At 50.0% G+C, this 18602-nt stretch overlaps 1 protein-coding gene and 1 pseudogene across 2 annotated transcripts in view; both read left to right on the top strand.

The window, feature by feature from the left end:
* LOC309623765 (uncharacterized protein) overlaps nucleotides 1–18222 on the top strand; it is a 44428-nt gene extending 26206 nt beyond the window's left edge. Inside the window, exons 3-6 of the mRNA XM_082380951.1 lie at nucleotides 13273–13405; nucleotides 13957–14150; nucleotides 14510–14593; nucleotides 15299–18222. Coding sequence (XP_082237077.1) covers nucleotides 13273–13405; nucleotides 13957–14150; nucleotides 14510–14562 — 380 coding nt within the window. The 3' untranslated portion in view covers nucleotides 14563–14593; nucleotides 15299–18222. The remainder of the gene's footprint in view (nucleotides 1–13272; nucleotides 13406–13956; nucleotides 14151–14509; nucleotides 14594–15298) is intronic.
* LOC309623508 (serine/arginine-rich splicing factor 3 pseudogene) lies at nucleotides 15006–18222 on the top strand (annotated as a pseudogene). Its single transcript has 2 exons — nucleotides 15006–15033; nucleotides 17228–18222. The product of its transcript is annotated as a serine/arginine-rich splicing factor 3 pseudogene (transcript).
* Nucleotides 18223–18602: the final 380 nt, after the last annotated feature.

The following is an 18602-nucleotide window of genomic DNA, read 5'->3' as shown; positions in this document are numbered from 1 at the left end:
CTCTTAATGATGGCTGGTGTTGGTGATTAAATTAAAACTGTAGGTTTTAGAGTTGGAAGTGATCTTCCTGAGTCTCACAGCTACGGCAAAACTCTCCCTACCGTAGCATCCCTGACAGATGATCGAGTGTGAGCTTGAATAACTGTGTATGAAAGACCCTAGCCAGGGCAACCTCCTAGCTTTCTTCCAAGCAGGCCACAACCTTCCATGGGAGTTTGCTCCCTGTTATTCAGCTGTAATTAGGAGAAAACGGTTTGATTTACCCAGAATCATCTTCTCTCAGTCTCCTTGTTCTAGTTCCTAGAGAATAGACAGGACAGAGTTTCCTCTAAATTACATCCTTTGGGTTTGCATTCCTGCTTGTAACAAAATAAGCACCGTGCTATGGCAAAATTCCCCTTGATTGTCTGCCACTTGTTGCTACATTGCTTGTTAGTGTTTAGAAATAATTTGTGTTAATGTTCCACATTATAATTGATGGAGTACAGAAATAAAAGAGATCTCGGGGTTATGTCAGAAGCAATCAGACAGATATTTTAACTTACCCTTTTAATGTATTTAATGCTGACACTGTGAGGAATTGAGTAGTATAGTCACCGCATTATTGCCATTGCTGAAAAAATGTATTTATGGTGAAATTTATGGTAACTTTGAAAGCATTAGCTGATGGGGGAATTGTCAGCTACATCTTAGAGCTCTGAGCATTTCTCAAAAAGTTGTGATACGAAACACCTCTGCCTTTTCTTGTATTTCTGTTATGTTCAGCTACTTCACAAAAAGCATTCTTCATATTCCTGAAATAATGATGGGCTTAGTTGAGATTCTTTTGGGTCCTAAGGGAACAACATGTGTGCATAATAGTGTCGAGTTACACAGAGCCTGGATGTTTGGCTCCAGACTGAAAGCCCCATGGAGTCGTTTTTTCACATCTGTTCACCAATGTGTATGAATGGGAGAAAACCAAAGTTCTGGTTTGTTCGATCAAGGGGAGCCACACTCCTTTTACTTTTGCTGTGACAAACAAGTAAAGAGGTGTAAAACATCTGAAAAGAGCCTCTTAGGGTTTGGTAGAACGCTTAAGTGGGATGTAGAGAATATACAACAAAAAGAAAAGCAAGTGAGTACTGCTGGCAAACTTTTTCAAGGACAGCTAACAAAATAATAATAGTAGTAACAACAATAGTAAGATTGATTTTAAAAGACTTAAGAGTGGCATGGATTCCTAAGCACTCTACCTGTATTAACTCCACGCCACAGCTCTGTAAAATGGGTGAGGTTATTAAGAGGAGGTTGTTTTTCAAAGAGGAAGTGAAACACAAAGAAGTAACACTCCTGAAGTCCCACCACTAATAAGTGGTGGAGCTGGGGAAAAAAGATCCAGGCAAATTAATTTCAGAGTTAGTGCTCTTAACCAGTAGGTTATGTCCCACAGGTAATATTTGCACATTTTGAAATCACTTTACAAATACTATTTTTACCCCTAAAGTACACGGGGAATACCCAGGGAAATTGGCATTATAATTATTTTTATCTCTTTGCCACTAATCTGTTAACTTTTGGCAGTTCAGTATCCTTCCCCAACTTCTTAAAAATTCAGCCTACAATCCAAAACAATAAGAGCTAGTGAAAATAAATGTCTTGTAAATCCAGTTCAAGAGAGCAACTAAAAACTAAGGCCCCCAAGGATGTAAAAGAGAAAGCAAAAGAAAAGAAGAGACAAGAAGCCCAAACTTTATGATTAAGCTCCACGTTGTTACGTAAAGGGGCATTTAATTAATACTTCTTTAATACCTTGTGCACAGAGGCATGGCTCTACAGAAGCCAAGGAGTCTCCCTTTCATCACGGATTCATGGTATGCTTCTGGCAGGGTCACTTCCTTCTTTGAGCCTCAGAGCTTTTCATCAAGACAGTGAGGGAATTGGAACAAGGTTAGCTCTCACAAGCCAGCTCTCATGTTCTTTCATGTTACCTGTGAGTCTAGGCAAGTGCCGAATGTCTTTACCATGACAGATTATATTTTTTCTTAACCATTTCTCTTCTCCTGATTTTTACATAATTTCTCATACATAGTAGAATAGTAGAAAAGAAAAAATACCACACTGAAAAGTAACTGATACGCTAACTTTTCATTCTCATTTCACTGCCAATTCAGCCAAAAACCTTCTGTAGAATTCTTATGCAGACCACGAAAACACACTGTAAGTGTTCCAAAGTCTTTTCCATATTTGGTAGTCCTGTGATTTCCATTGGCAGAACTATCTTGGACTGTCATCTGAAAATCTATCAAAAAGAATTTAAGTAATAGGAATTCATATCAATGATATTGGAGAAAGAAATCCTTGAACTTATCTTACTGTGTGAACCTTCATCCATGTGCAAGACCAACAAGAAAGGTTCAACTTTAAAGGCAACATATTCCCATGAATAGAAGGGAGAACATAACACAAATAATATATAATGCTAACATTATGTACATACACATATATACAAGTGGTCTTGAAATATATTCCCAGATATTAATTGGATTAAAGTTTGGGGCAATAAAGCATTTTTTCTCATAGAGAACATTATTCTTTAAGGCACATACAGACACACATATCTGCCCTGCTGGCCTCTCACAGTTTCAGTTGATTCCATTCATGTCCCCAGTTCATTTCCACATATATTTATTCTCAGATTAGTGATTTTTGAACAGGTGTTCATCTCTTTAGAAATACCTGTGCCATGACCGCAGAGTACTCAGATTTCTTTTTGGCATTTGGTGGCATATGATGGGGAAAGTGACGAGTTGTATGACAGGAGAAGTAAAAGGTGAAGCTTAGAGTAAGTAAGACTTTATGCATAGGTCTTAGTCCCAAAAGGAAAAGAGAAGGATAGCAACGAAAGTCATTGGAATAAAGGACCTCTCAGATGAATCAGCATTAGGATAATTCATTGGTTACTGGCTGTCCAGTCGGTTTAGGTTATAAAGTATTCCTGAGTGACTGCATCACTTTATGAAAGGATCTACCTAACTATAGCTTTCTTTTGCTGGAGTTAGTTTATATGGCAATAATATGCATAGAGAATGACAATTGTGAATTCCTGTCTTCCGCAAAGTGAAGACACTCGTTAAGGTACAAGTTTACCCAAGACTTCAAATGATTTATCCATACTGTACTAACTGAGACTGTGTCTTAGCATTCTTCTTTGTTAAAGGAGATAACAAGGCTAACTTTTTTTTTTTAATCATTCATCATTTTTATACATATCAGTGTACACATGTGAATCCCAATCGCCCAATTCAGCACACCACCATCCCCACCCCACCGTGGTTTTTCCTGCTTAGTGTCCATACGTTTGTTCTCTACATCTGTGTCTCAACTTCTGCCCTGCAAACCGGTTCATCTGTACCATTTTTCTAGGTTCCACATACATGCGTGAATATACGATATTTGTTTTTCTCTTTCTGACTTACTTCACTCTGTATGACAGTCTCTAGATCCATCCACGTCTCAACAAATGACTCAATTTCGTTCCTTTTTATGGCTGAGTAATATTCCATTGTATATATGTACCACAACTTCTTTATCCATTCGTCTGTCGACGGGCATTTAGGTTGCTTCCATGACCTGGCTATTGTAAATAGTGCTGCAATGAACATTCGGGTGCATGTGTCTTTTTGAATTACGGTTTTCTCTGGGTATATGCCCAGTAGTGGGATTGCTGGGTCATATGGTAATTCTATTTTTAGTTTTTGAAGGAACCTCCATACTGTTCTCCATAGTGGCTGTATCAATTTACATTCCCACCAACAGGGCAAGAGTGTTGCATTTTCCCCACACCCTCTCCAGCATTTGTGGTTTGTAGATTTTCTGATGATGCCCATTCTAACTGGTGTGACGTGATACGTCACTGTAGTTTTGATTTGCATTTCTCTAATAATTAGTGATGTTGAGCAGCTTTTCATGTGCTTCTTGGCCATCTGTATGTCTTCTTTGGAGAAATGTCTATTTAGGTCTTCTGCCCATTTTTGGATTGGGTTGTTTGTTTCTTTAATATTGAGCTGCATGAGCTGTTTATCTATTTTGGAGATTAAGCCTTTGTCCGTTGATTCATTTGCAAATATTTTCTCCCATTCTGAGGGTTGTCTTTTCGTCTTGTTTATGGTTTCTTTTGCTGTGCAAAAGCTTTGAAGTTTCATTAGGTCCCATTTGTTTATTCTTGTTTTTATTTCCATTACTCTAGGAGGTGGATCCAAAAAGATCTTGCTGTGATTTATGTCAAAGAGTGTTCTTCCTATGTTTTCCTCTAAGAGTTTTATAGTGTCCGGTCTTACATTTAGGTCTCAAATCCATTTTGAGTTTATTTTTGTGTATGGTGTTAGGGAGTATTCTAATTTCATTCTTTTACATGTAGCTGTCCAGTTTTCCCAGCACCACTTATTGAAGAGACTGTCTTTTCTCCATTGTATATCTTTGCCTCCATTGTCATAGATTAGTTGACCATAGGTGCGTGGGTTTATCTCTTGGCTTTCTATCTTGTTCCATTGATCTATATTTCTGTTTTTGTGCCAGTACCATATTGTCTTGATTACTGTAGCTTTGTAGTATAGTCTGAAGCCAGGGAGTCTGATTCCTCCAGCTCCGTTTTTTTCCCTCAAGACTGCTTTGGCTCTTCGGGGTCTTTTGTGCCTCCATACACATTTTAAGATGATTTGTTCTAGTTCCATAAAAAATGCCATTGGTAATTTGATAGGGATTGCATTGAATCTGTAGATTGCTTTGGGTAGTATAGTCATTTTCACAATATTGATTCCTCCAATCCAAGAACATGGTATATCTCTCCATCTGTTGGTATCATCTTTAATTTCTTTCATCAGTGTCTTATAGTTTTCTGCATACAGGTCTTTTGTCTCCCTAGGTAGGTTTATTCCTAGGTATTTTATTCTTTTTGTTGCAATGGTAAATGGGAGTGTTTCCATAATTTCTCTTTCAGATTTTTCATCATTAGTGTATAGGAATGCAAGAGATTTCTGTGCATTAATTTTGTATCCTGCAACTTTACCAAATTCATTGATTAGCTCTAGTAGTTTTCTGGTGGCATTTTTAGGATTCTCTATGTATAGTATCATGTCATCTGCAAACAGTGATAGTTTTACTTCTTCTTTTCCAATTTGTATTTCTTTTATTTCTTTTTCTTCTCTGATTGCCATGGCTACGACTTCCAAAACTATGTTGAATAATAGTGGTGAGAGTGGACATCCTTGTCTCGTTCCTGATCTTAGAGGAAATGCTTTCAGTTTTTCACCATTGAGAATGATGTTTGCTGTGGGTTTGTCATATATGGCAAACTTTCTGGAGAGTTTTTAATCATAAATGGGTGTTGAATTTTATCAAAAGCTTTTTCTGCATCTATTGAGATGATCATATGGTTTTTATTCTTCAAGTTGTTAATATGGTGTATCCCATTCATTGATTTGCATATATTGAAGAATCCTTGCATCCCTGGGATAAATCCCACTTGATCATGGTGTATGATCCTTTTAATGTGTTGTTGGATTCTGTTTGCTAGTATTTTGTTGAGGATTTTTGCATCTCTATTCATCAGTGATATGGGTCTGTAATTTTCTTTCTTTGTAGTATCTTTGTCTGGTTTTGGTATCAGGGTGATGGTGGCCTCATAGAATGAGTTTGGGAGTGTTCCTTCCTCTGCAATTTTTTGGAAGAGTTTGAGAAGGATGGGTGTTAGCTCTTCTCTAAATGTTTGATAGAATTCACCTGTGAAACCATTTGGTCCTGGACCCTTGTTTGTTGGAAGATTTTTAATCACAGTTTCAATTTCATTACTTGTGATTGGTCTGTTCATATTTTCTGTTTCTTCCTGGTTCAGTCTTGGAAGGTTATACCTTTCTAAGAATTTGTCCATTCTTCCAGGTTGTCCATTTTATTGGCATAGAGTTGCTAGTAGTAGTCTCTTAAGATGCTTTGTATTTCTGCGGTGTCTGTTGTAACTTCTCCTTTTTCATTTCTGATTTTATTGATTTGAGTCCTCTCCCTCTTTTTCTTGATGAGTCTGGCTAATGGCTTATCAATTTTGTTTATCTTCTCAAAGAACCAGCTTTTAGTTATATTGATATTTGCTATTGTTTTCTTTGTTTCTATTTCATTTAGTTCTGCTCTGATCTTTATGATTTCTTTCCTTCTGCTAACTTTGGGTTTTGTTTGTTCTTCTTTCTCTAGTTCCTGAATGAGATCCTTGCCGGTTGGAGTAATTTTGGTTGTAGGTTCTTCCCTTTCATCACTTTAAGTATATCATGCCACTTCCTTCTGGCTTGTACCGTTTCTACTGAAAAGTCAGCTGTTAACCTTATGGGAGTCCCCTTGTATATTATTTGTCGTTTTTCCCTTGCTGCTTTCAAGAATTTTTGTCTTTAATTTTTGCCAATTTGATTACTATGTGTCTCGACGTGTTTCTCCTTGGGTTCTCCTGTATGGGACTCAGTGCGCTTTCTGGACTTGGGTGGCTATTTCTGTTCCCATGTTAGGGAAGTTTTCGACTATAATCTCCTCAAATATTTTCTCTGGTCCTTTCTCTCTCTCTTCTCCTTCTGAGACCCCTATAATGCGAATGTTGTTGCGTTTAATGTTGTCCCAGAGGTCTCTTAGGCTGTCTTCATTTCTTTTCATTCTTTTTTCTTTAGTCTGTTCCACAGCAGTGAATTCCACCATTCTGTCTTCCAGGTCACTTATCCATTCTTCTGCCTCAGTTATTCTGCTATTGATTCCTTCTAGTGTATTTTTCATTTCAGTTATTGTATTGTTCATCTCTGTTTGTTTGTTCTTTAATTCTTCTAGGTCTTTGTTAAACATTTCTTTCATCTTCTCGATCTTTGCCTTCATTCTTTTACCAAGGTCCTGGATCATCTTCACTATCATTATTCTGAATTTTTTTTCTGGAAGGTTGCCTATCTCCACTTCATTTAGTTGTTTTTCTGGGGTTTTATCTTGTTCCTTCATCTGGTATATAGCCCTCTGCCTTTTTGTCTTGTCTATCTTTCTGTGAATGTGGTTTTTGTTCCACAGGCTGCAGGATTGTAGTTCTTCTTGCTTTTGCTCTCTGCCCTCTGGTGGAGGAGGCTATCTAAGAGGCTTGATGGGAGGGACTGGTGGTGGGTAGAGCTGGCTGTTGCTGTGGTGGTCAGAGCTTAGTAAAACTTTAATCCACTTGACTGTTGATGGGTGGGGTGGGTTCCCTCCCTGTTTGTTGTTTTGCCTGAGGCAACCCAACACTGGAGCCTACCTGGGCTCTTTGGTGGGGCTAATGACAGACTCTGGGAGGGCTCACGCCAAGGATTACTTCCTAGAACTTCTGCTGCCAGTGTCCTTGTCCCCATGGTGAGCCACAGCCACCCCCCGCCTCTGCAGGAGACCCTCCAACACTAGCAGGTAGGTCTGGTTCAGTCTCCCCGGGGTCACTGCTCCTTCCCCTGGGTCCCGATGCACACACTACTTTGTGTGTGCCCTCCAAGAGTGGAGTCTCTGTTTCCCCCAGTCCTGTCGAAGTCCTGCAATCAATTCCCACTAGGCTTCAAAGTCTGATTCTCTATGAATTCCTCCTCCCGTTGCCGGACCCCCAGGTTGGGAAGCCTGACGTGGGGCTCAGAACCTTCACTCCAGTGGGCGAACTTCTGTGGTATAAATGTTTGCCAGTCTGTGAGTCACCCACCCACCAGTTATGGGATTTGATTTTACTCTGATTGCGCCCCTCCTACCATCTCATTGTGGCTTCTCCTTTGTCTTTCGATGAGAGGGTGTTAGAACACATCCCTGGACCCAGGGCAGTACAAAGTGTATTATGGTTAGACCCAAGGACTCAGCAGGCCCGTAACTTTGGTCTGTTCTCTCCTGTCTACCTTCCTACGTCTCCAGCTGTCAAGATTTGACAGTCGAACCAGCAGATGTGATGTGTTCAAAGCATTTGCTTCTGATGTCAGATAAGCTCCTTTCCCACATCTAATTTCTCTGTACAAGCAGAATTGTCGTGTTATTATGTGTATTGTAATAATGCTGCTTAGACTTCTTAGGTTAGAAAACTGGTGACTTGCCAAAGACCTCCAATATAGAAAATGTCAGTCTCTAGCACTGTCCCATGTGACTTGAAGGGCAAACCTAGATAATATCAGATGGTCACACGCTATCTATTTCATTCCTACCACAGGATTAGCTGTGTAAGTCAGGAAGTCTGTAGGTTTACAGGTGGGTAGTAAATGCCCTGTTACCTGCTAAAGATGAGTATCCGTGATTTGCTCTAAGGCAGGGTTTCTCAACCAAGGCATTGACTTTTGGGGCCAGGTAAACCTTTGCTGTGGTGTGTGAGTCCTGTGCATCGTGGAGTGTTTAGCAAGGTCCCGACCTCTACTCACTAGGTGCCCGTAACATTCCCTCTCTCTCCTCCCAGTTGTGACAACCAAAATCACCTTCAGACTTACCCAGATGTTCCCTGGGGGGCACAATTGCACTCAGTGAGAAGCAATGGACTCAAGGCTACCAATATCTTTGAGGTAGACTTGACGTCCTGTTGTAAAAGACATACTCATTCTCCTGTTTTTATTTTGGAAATTAGATGCCACTGTTCATGATCCTTATTCAGATATCTGTAATTAAGTTGAGTCAGACTACCCACTCACAGGTGGGACACTGAGACAGAGCGAAACAGCTTGTCCAAATCACATGGCCACATCCCTTGCCTCCTAAGGAAACGTGTCACAAGGGAAAGCAAGCTGGCTCTTGTAATATTGACACGTCTTTTTTTTTTAAACAAATGTGCCAGTTTTAGAGTTGTTCTTTGCCCTCTAACCTTTTGGAGGGCTTCCATAGCCTTCAAGCTTCTAAAGAAACGAACTGGGGCACTCTTTCCCAAGCAGGAAGCAGTTTCACTGGCAATGTGTGAGAGGCCTTGGGGACTTGGAGGATGAACACTTGTCGCAACAGGGTTTATCCCGATATGCTAGAGTAAGGCTCAGTGCACCACACCGGTGTTATCAGGTGGTGTTTGTCAAATAAGTAGTACTACAGAGAGAATCTTACTTTAGTCAATTTAAAGTTTTGAGATCTCACTATGTTTTTTAAAACAGGTATTAAATACATGCATTTGGTAAAACAGTACAAAAGGCTGTTTGGTACATAGCAGCCAAAGAAAAACAATGTGGCTGTTCCGTGCTGAGCTATGCTGTGAGCGTTATCAAATAGATACTGGATTCTGAGGCCTTTGTTCAGGAACAAAAAAGAATATAAAATATCTCATTACCACAACTAAGGAGCTGGCCTGTGGCAACTAAGACCCGGCACAATTAACTGACTAACTAACTAACTGACTATTTTTTAAAATCTCATTAATAGGTATTTAATATGATTTTTAAAAATTTATTGATTGATTTTATTTATTTTTGGCTCCGTTGGGTCTTCCTTGCTGCGTGCGTGCTTTCTCCAGTTGCGGTGAGCGGGGGCTACTCTTCGTTGCAGTGCGTGGGCTTCTCATTGCGGTGGCTTCTCTTGTTGCGGAGCACGGGCTCTAGGCGCACGGGCTTCAGTAGTTGGGGCACGAGGACTCAGTAGTTGTGGCTTTTGGGCTCTAGAGCGCAGGCTCAGTAGTTGTGGCGCACGGGCTTCATTGCTCTGCGGCGTGTGGGAACTTCCCGGAGCAGGGCTTGAACCCTTGTCCCCTGCATTGGCAGGCGGATTCTTAACCACTGCGCCACCAGGGAAGCCCAGGCTCCAACCTTTTAAAAAATGTGTTCCTTCCACCTTCATGGAGCAGGCGTAGGGGACGGGGAGGAGTGAGAACCCGATTGGCAGGGGTCCGGTCACAACCCCGGAAGGGGACGGGGGAGGATCTAAGAGGTGGCACTGGGCCACAGTCGACCCCCAGTGACAGCTAACAGGTGCACTGCTGCCCCTTCCTGCCCCAGGACCTGAGCTCAGGTCCCTGGGCGGCTGGAGAAACGCACTGGTTTTGGTGAGATGCTCTTACTTACTGTGTGGAGCTGCTCCGGCTGCCCCGGCGCCCACACCCCTGCAGGGCCCTGTGCCCATCCTCCCTGCCCCCTGCCCAGGGCTCGGGGAACAGCGGTCTCTGTGGGGCAAACTGCCTCCCAGTCCTTCAGTGACCTCGGAGGAGGGGGAACGGGCTGGGCTGCCGGAGAGCCTGGGCATGCAGCACCTGAGCTCAGCCCTGGGGGCTCACGTGAGGGCAGGGGCTGGGGGCGCGGGCGGTGAGCGGAGGGGCCTCCAGCCGGCGTCAGCCTGGGCCCTGGACCCGGGGAAAGGCCTCACCCTCTCAGTCCTGACCTGCCGCTCGGGAACCCTGTGGCCCACCAGCCCGAGGCCTGTGGCGCCCGCCACGGACTGCCTGGCACACGGCTGGGGTGCCAACACCACACCTGGATTTTGCACGGGGACCATCAGGGGGCTCGGTGCACGGGAAGACGAGCAGCCCCCAGGCCCCGACACGCCCCTTCCATGTCCATCGAGAAGTGCCGGATGGAAGGCCGGCTGTGCTCCTTTTCGAGCCCCAGGGAATTCGCAGGAACAGCCCTCCCAGCCATGGGGTGCCTGCCCACCGGCTCTGGGCCTGCGACCAGCCCAGAACACAGAAGGCACAGAAGTAGGTGCAGGGAGCTGAGCCGGGTCTGCAGAAGGGCAGACACCACAGCCTGGTCCACAGCCGACTGGCCCAGGGCGGGTGAGAACGGGCGGGCAGGCTGAGGGGAGGACAGAACGTGGCACAGCCTGCGCGCCTGGGCCCCGGGGAGAAGGGCGGGGTGCTGCCCGCGCCCTCGCTCCGCTGCCTGGCGTCCTTGGTGGGGGCGAAGGGCCGGAGGCAGGGCTCCCAAGGAGCTCAAAGGCCAGGGAAGGACACACGGGACGGTCCAGAGCCACCCTAGCGCTCCAGTGGTGCAACACCCTCTCTGAATTCCTACTGCCACCAAAACACATCCCTAAGCCCTTTGGGCAGAATCGCTAGGACCCAGGAAGGCGGCCCCTTGCTGTGGTCCAGACTTCACCAGCTGCCAATGAGCGGAGGGAGCCAGCCGGCTGGCCGTGAGCAGGAGGACAGCACACGGGACAGGGACAGCCACAGCCGGGCTTCCCGCAGCTGTGCCTACCGCCAGAACCGGCTGCAGCCAATCACAGCCCCCGACATGCCGAACAGTGCCGGGCGAGAGGCCGGCAGGAACCTGACACCCCCTCGCTGGAGAGCCGGCCCGGCCGGGGTTGGGGGAGCCATCCGCGTCTGAACTCACCTCACAGCTCAGCCATCTCCCAGTGACCCAGACGCTACACCAGCAGAGAGCAGCCTGCAACGGCCGCAGGGCTGATCCCCGACCAAGGTCAGAGCTCCCCCCAGTGTGACGGCCCCCATGCCGCTCCTGTGGTGGAAGGGACAGCAGGCAGAGAAGGAGTGGAGTCTTTTTATTAATGGCTGCATTCTTAAAGAACTGTTTTGTAAGCAGTAAAGCTCCCCAGGAAGGGATTGCATTAGTGCAACAAGGGGGAGCCTTGACGCCAGGCTCTCCAGACACTTCCAGGTGGAGACGTTTGGCCGAGGCCGGCCGCCAGGGACTCAGGGGCTGGGAGGACACGCGGCCACTTCCCCGCCCCGGTGGGGCGCTAAGGCACCCGGCCCGCCTGGATGGGCAGAACCCTGTGCCATCAGCAGGCCGGCAGCTTGCAGCCCTCAACCTGCAGCCCTTTGCTCAGGAGGAAGGTGTCCTGGGTGGGGTCACAACCCAGGAAGAGCTTCACAATGCCCTTGGCACCCTTGGAGCCCCCTGGCCTCAGAATGCAGCTTCTGTAGTCCATGGCAACCTGCCAAGAGGGGGTGGGGCTGTAGGAGGGTGGAGCTCCGCCTTCACTGAGGGTGTGGGTGTGGCCACCTCTGCTGTGACTCAACAAAGGGCAGGGGAGCAGGAGGTCCACGGCAGGGCCCTCAGAGCCTGGCAGGCCCAGGCGGGCGGCACAAGCATCTAGGCCCAGGCCAAGGACCTCCGTGTTGGTCTGCGCGGCAGGACGGCCTCTCACCTTGACACTCAGGACGCCCTCCTGCTTGAAGCGTGTGTGGAACGTGTCCGCGGAGTACACCTCGCTGCACAGGTAGCCATAGGACTGGGCGTTGTATCTTCCTGCCAGGCGGCCGAAGGTCGCAGGCAGGTGGGTCCCTGGGACACACGCGGAGAGGCTCCTGCCCGGCCCCCTGGCTGCTCCGTGCCCCTTCCCCAGAGCGGGGGCCTCAAACAGCCCTGTCTGAGTCCCCTGCCACTAGAGGGAGTGTTGGCCCAACACTTCTAGAAAACAGGGACCTTGCGGGCAACTCAGTGGAGGGACACAAATCAATCTTTGCCGACTTTCTGCTGAAGCTCACGAGGGTTCACTCCTAAGCCTCTTACAAGGTCAGCTGCCGAGGCTCCGAGGGATGAGTCAGGGCTCGCCCTCCAGCACGGGAAGAGCGCGGGTGAAAGCGCTCACGAGGGAGTGAACCGCGTGTCCGCACCGACACACACGGGCAAACCTCGTGGACGTGTTCCGTCCGGGCTATGAAGCCCTCTCCTGCCTCTTCCAGGCTCTGCAGAAAGCACGTGCAGATACGCCCACCCCACCCTCGGTCTCCGCGGGCCACAGCTGGAGGGACCAGCCAAGGAACCGAGGCAGGAAGAGGCCAGAGGTCACCGGGCCTCGGCCAGAGCCTGTCAGTCGGTCCCCTTTCACACACCACCAGACGATCCTCTTGACCTGGGCAGTAGCCGCCAACCGATGGCTAAGGTGGGCCCAGCTCGCGCTTGGCTACCTGGCATGGCTGGGCCCCCGAGGATCTCCTGGCAGAGGCGGGCATTCTCCTGGGCCGGGTCCGCGGGCGTCTGCGTGTGCAGGGCCTGGTCCACCTCGGCCAGGACGATCTGGCGCAGGTTGAAGAGGCCTGGGGGGCGGGAGGAAGGAGACGGGGGGATGGCACTGTGTCCAGGCCGCGCTTTCCAGCTGGGCCGTCCGGGCGCCCCCTTCCCTTCCCTCGGCCCGGCCGCACCTGGGTTGGCCTGCCAGGACTTGATGAGCTTGTCCCGCAGCCCCTGGGGGACGGCGCTGCCTATGCCCCACCGAGACTGGCAGCAGCGCCAAGGCCTCACAGGGTGCGGTGCCCCCGGCCCCAGAGTCTTCCCTCTGGTTCTCATCACTGGCTGTCACCAGACTCGCAGGAAACATGCCTTTCTTTTCTTTTTTCTTTTTTCCGGCCCTCAGCCACGCAAATGGGTGAAGCCCTGACACTCGCTGCCACGTGCATGGACCCTGAGAACACAATGCTCAGCGAGAGAAGTCAGACACAGAAGGACACACAGGGTGTGACCCTACTGAGGGGAAACGTCCAGAACAGGTAGATCCACAGAGTCAGAGAGTGGGTTCCTGGTTGTCAGGGCCTGGGGAGGGGAGGGAGTGATAACTAAGGACGTGAGGGACATTTTTGGGGTGATGGAAATGTTCCAAAACAGGGCAGTAGTGACGGCTGCACAGCTCAGTAAGCTGTCCCCACGCGCTCCGGTGCAGCCTGTGAGAGCATCGCTCTCAGGACGAAGGGCTGACCCCAGGAAGACTGAACGAGCAGTGGGTCCTGGGCCCAGACGCTCAGCTGGGCCCCCGCCCCCCATGGCGAAGTCACTGGGACTTGCTGGGCCTCCACGGAGACTGGCAGCAGCCCCAGGGCCTCACAGGGCGCGGCGCTCCCGGCCCCGGAGCCTTCCCTCTGGTTCTCATCGCCGCCTGTCACCAGACTTGCATGCAACGTGCCTTTCTTTTCTTTTGTCTTTTTTTAAGGCAACTCTTGAGTACATGTACTTAACATGCAGGGAACCAGTCCTGACTCCTTGATCTGGGGTTTCCAGCCTCCAGAGTCTCGAGGACATCCATTTCTATTGTTTATGCGCCCAGTGCATGGGCTTTGATGATGGAAGCTGACACCGAGGGCGTCGCCACGTGCGGGGTGACATCAGCGGAAGAATCCCGTGGCGAGGGCCTGCCTGAGGACCACGCGCGCCCGGGCCCTCCCCAGCGCCTGCCGGCAGCCCCGCGCCTGCACCCACCTGGGAGCGGGGCTGGTGCATCGCTTGCCAGAACTCGTGGAAGTAGGTCTCCAGCTCATCGTGCTGCAGCAGGGAGGGCGGGTCGGGCGTGGGCTTGGTGAAGTTGGCCACCACGGCCACGATGGTCATCTGGCGGCTCCCACCCTGCTGCAGGCAGCCCGGCTGCCGGCCGAAGCAGGCCGTGTGCCCGGACTTCCCTTCCCTGGGGAGGGACGCGGGGTGAGGCCCAGCTTCCGCAGAGGAGCTCCGGCCCACGGCCGACAGGTTCCCGCACGCACGCACGCACGCACCGAGGGTAGAGGTCCAGGTAGAACTTGCCGATGGATGACCTTGCCCGAGGCCGCGTCCCGGACCGTGCAGAGCCTCACGTCTTCGTGACACACGTTGGCGCCCTCCTCCAGGTCGAAGGTCAGCCCCAGCACCTCCTGGGAGATGCCCAGCAGCCCGCGCGTGACTACCTGCATGGGGAAGGACTCATTGAGCAGGTACTGGTCCTCGTGGTAGCGCGTCTCCTCTCCCTGGTTCATGTAGTAGCGCAGGTCCCAGGTGTTGATGGGCCCGTCAAAGTGCAGGCCCCGCCTCTGGCACTCGGCCTTCTTTAACTCCAGGATCACGGCCGCTCCTGCTCCCCGAGGGGCTTCAGCTTCTGGGCCAGCTCATTTGCGGGCGGAGGGGAGAGGCTCGGCTATGTCCCTGTGGCGGCCCCCCCAGCCGCCCCCCACCCTGTGCCCCTCAAGGCAGAATGAAGGGTCTGGGAAGGTGACCCCCAAGGGCTGACACAGTGGGGTCTCAGGCAGCACCACGTCCAGTTAAGGTCCACCTGACGCCCTCCCCACTGGGACTCAGGTGGAGGCGGGGTTACCTAGGAAAGTGGCCACCACCTGGCTGCTCTTGGCCATGTTCATCTCCAGCACGGAGTCGGCACGTATGCTGAACCCCAGCAGGCAGGACTTCTGGGCCTGCAGCCTCACCAGCTCCCCGAGGATCGTGCAGTTCTCCTGGAACCCAGAGACGGCCGGCGCTGGGGACCGTGGGCCATGCCCTCCCCGTGGGGCCCCGGGCCAGGTCTCTGCGGGCGGGCAAGGCTCTCAGGCCACTGGCGGGCACAGCCAATTCCCCTCCCTCCTCCTCCTGGCCCGGATTTCTAGACACTTTGGTGCTGTCCTAACACGTGGTCTTTATGAACACAGGTCCTTTTGGAACCAGAAATGGCGTGAACCGTGATGGGCTCTAAGGCCAAGGGCAGGAAGAAATGCGGCCAGGCTCTCCAGGAGCCACCCAGGGGCCTCCCCGGGCTCAACAATACAAACTCGGCTGCCGTGCAGACAGCAGCTCATCCCCACGGCGCCCAAACACCCAGCCCCTGGACGGCGAGAGGCCTGTTGCTGCAGGTGGCCCGTGGCTCGCTGGTGAGGCCCGGCCCCAGGCGTACACCACCTTCTCTGGGGCCACCTCTCCGGTTCTGCGGTGGGGTTCTCCTGGGAGCCCCCAGTCACCACAGGACTGTTCCCCGTGCCCCCCGCATCACCCGCGAGGCCCGGCAAGCACCAGTGGTGTCTGCGGGGAAGACAAAGGGCTCGTGCACAGCCCCCATCTACTGAAGATGCTGAACGGGAGAAGCACAGGCTGCAGCCACACGCGGTATGGACCAAACGCAAGTGTCCTTGCAGGAACCGATGTCTGAATGTCAAGGCCGTGCCCAGGCCACAGTGAGAAGGCCCAGACCCCACGCAAGGCACAGAGAGGGGATGGGGGGAACATCTGCGAATCTGAGCTCATCAGGCATCACCCCAGAGGGAGAGGGAGAGAGGCAGAAGGAGATACGGAGGAAGAGGGAGAGAGAGGGAGGGAGAGACTTCTCTCCCTTCCCTGGGGGTTCTCTAGTGCAGCCAAGGCTGAAAACCACTGCATTTCGGGAAATGGGTCCTCGTAGAAAAGTTAAATAGTAGCTCATGGCATTATCGACACATATTAAAAGGGCCCCAAATCTTGGGGAGTCAGGGAGGGAAGCTGGCGGCTGCCTCGTAAAGGAGGAGAGATTGGGCGTCAGAGGAGGTGCCTGTGCAGCCCGCTGCCCAGGGCCCCGTAGACTTCATCTCCCAGCTGTGGTCCAGGGCTGGAAGTCAGCGGGGAGGTCAGGCCGTCCAAGCATCAACGTTGACTTCAGGGCTGATCTAAGAGGTGCCTGGTGTCTGTTGAAGCAGAAAAAAGAGAAAGCAGTGGAGAGAGCATGGGAGGGGGAGGGAGCCCCCCTCCTCAGCCCTTCTCCCTCTCTTCCTCCCTCCCTCTCCCTCCCTGCCTCTCACTCTCCCTCTCCCTCCATCTCTCCCTCTGCCTCTCTCTGTCCCTTCCTCTCGCTCTCCCTCTCTCCCTCTCCCTCCCTCTCCCTCCCTCCTTCCCTCCCTCTCTCCCCCTTCTCCCTCTCCCTCCGTCTCTAGAGGGAGAGACGGAGGGAGAGGGAGAAGGGGGAGAGAGGGAGGAGGGAGGGTGATGGAGGGAGAGGGAGAGAGGGTGAGGGAGAGAGGGAGAGAAGGAGGAGAGAGGGAGAGGGAGGGAGGAAGAGACCTCCCTCACTCTCCCTCTCTCCCTCTCCCTCCCTCCCTCTCGCTCCCTCTCCCTCTGAGTCTCCCTCTCTCACACTCTGTCTATCCTCTCTTAGGAAAGAGTGGGAGCAGGAGGGAAGGAGAGGCAGAGAGGGAGAGAGACAGAGACAGACAGAGAGAGAGGAGAGGAAGCAGGGAGAAAACAGAGAAAGAACACACCATCTACATTTCTGTCAAATGACACCGGGGATCCTTACACAACCAGGAGAAAATTACACAGCGAGGCTCTTTCTCAGCTGGAACTGGAACTGCAGATGGGGCCAAACACCACCAGGCTGGCCACACATGTCCAGCCACCGCTCCAGCCCCGTCAGCCGTGAGTCCGATCACCAGGGCTCTGAGTGTCTGCTCCAGGGAGCTGGGATTCACCCTCTCACCCGGGAGGCCGGGCCAAGCCAGTAGGGCCCCAGGCTGGACACATAGGGGGAAAAGCATCCCCATAGGACAGCTTGTGCGAGCAGATTCAGCTGCCAGATTCTAGAGGCCCGGGATCACCCTGTGGCCCGTGAAACCCAGGAGTCACGAGGGTCTTGCATCGTGATTCCTGTCCGTTGGACTGTCAAGTTTATGTAGGGAATCTTGGAAACAGTGGTAACAAGACTGAATTGGAACGAGCTTTAGGCTATTATGGACCACTCTGAAGTGTGTGGGTTGCTAAAAACCCTCCCGGCTTCGCTCTTGTTGAACGTGAAGATCCCCGAGATGCAGCCGATGCTGTCCGAGAGCTAGATGGGAGAACACACTATGTGGCTGCCGAGTAAGAGTGGACCTGTCGAATGGGGAAAAGAGAAGTCGAAATCGTGACCGCCTCCTTCTTGGGGTCATCGCCCTCGAGATGATTATCGGAGGAGGAGTCCTCCACCTCGCCACACATCTCCGAGATGGAGAGCCTTCTCTGTCAGCCAGAGCAGGTCCCTTTCTAGATATAGGAGAAGAGAGAGATCACTGTCCCAGGACAGTGAGAGAGAAATCACAAACCGTCCCGATCTTTCTCTAGGTCTCCTAGCCGATCTAGGTCAAATGAAAGGAAATAGAAGACCACTTTGCAAGAGGAGTGGTGTACAGGAAATAACTTCATTTGACAGGAGTATGTACAGAAAATTCAAGTTTTGTTTGAGACTTCCAAAGCTTGGTGCACTTTTTAAATGTTTTAGCTGTTCACATTTGTTTGTCTTTTGGGACAGTGACACATAAAGGTGTCATCCTCTATGGTTTGAAATGGGTCATATGAGGCATGTAATATGAAGAATTGTTACCTTACAATGTTCCCTTAAGCAAAATTGAGTTTGCTTTGAATTTTTGGTCTTGCCTAGACTGATAATAAAACTCTGACTCCTGCCCAGCTAAAGTGTGATGTTTACTATTATGGAAACAACACTGGCAAACACTGAAAAGGCTTTGAAAAGGTATGCAGCAGTAGTTAAGCAAGCAGTCTTTAAAAGGTGCTGTGAACACAAGCCAGCAGGTAAAAATTAAAGCTGCACCCTTACCCTAGATTAAAGGTTTAAAAATTCCACTAGTCTTCACACCGGACAAGAGGTTGTCCAGTGACTTTAGAATCTAAGAAGTTTCAAGAAAGTTAGTTTACCTTTGATTTAGGTCATAAGTCCCCTGTGTGATTGCTGTACATGAATACAGAGCTCTTTGTAATATTACTTGGGAATTTGAGAGTATTCAAGACACCAATGTCCTGCCAGATTAAGCGTATATTGTAGAGCTGAACTTTGAGTTACTGTGCAATTTTTTTTTCATGCTGTCATTTGTAATATGTTTTGTGACAATCCTTGGGATTAAAGTTTTGGTTCCAAAAGAAAAAAAAAAAGAATCCGCCTGCCAATGCAGGGGACGCGGGTTCGAGCCCTGGTCCGGGAAGATCCCACGTGCCGCAGAT

Source organism: Balaenoptera borealis, assembly GCF_965194805.1.
Source record: "Balaenoptera borealis genome assembly, chromosome: 2".
Taxonomy (NCBI): domain Eukaryota; kingdom Metazoa; phylum Chordata; class Mammalia; order Artiodactyla; family Balaenopteridae; genus Balaenoptera; species Balaenoptera borealis.
Note: the sequence above shows the minus strand (reverse complement) of the source record. Positions and strands in the feature narration are given on the sequence as shown.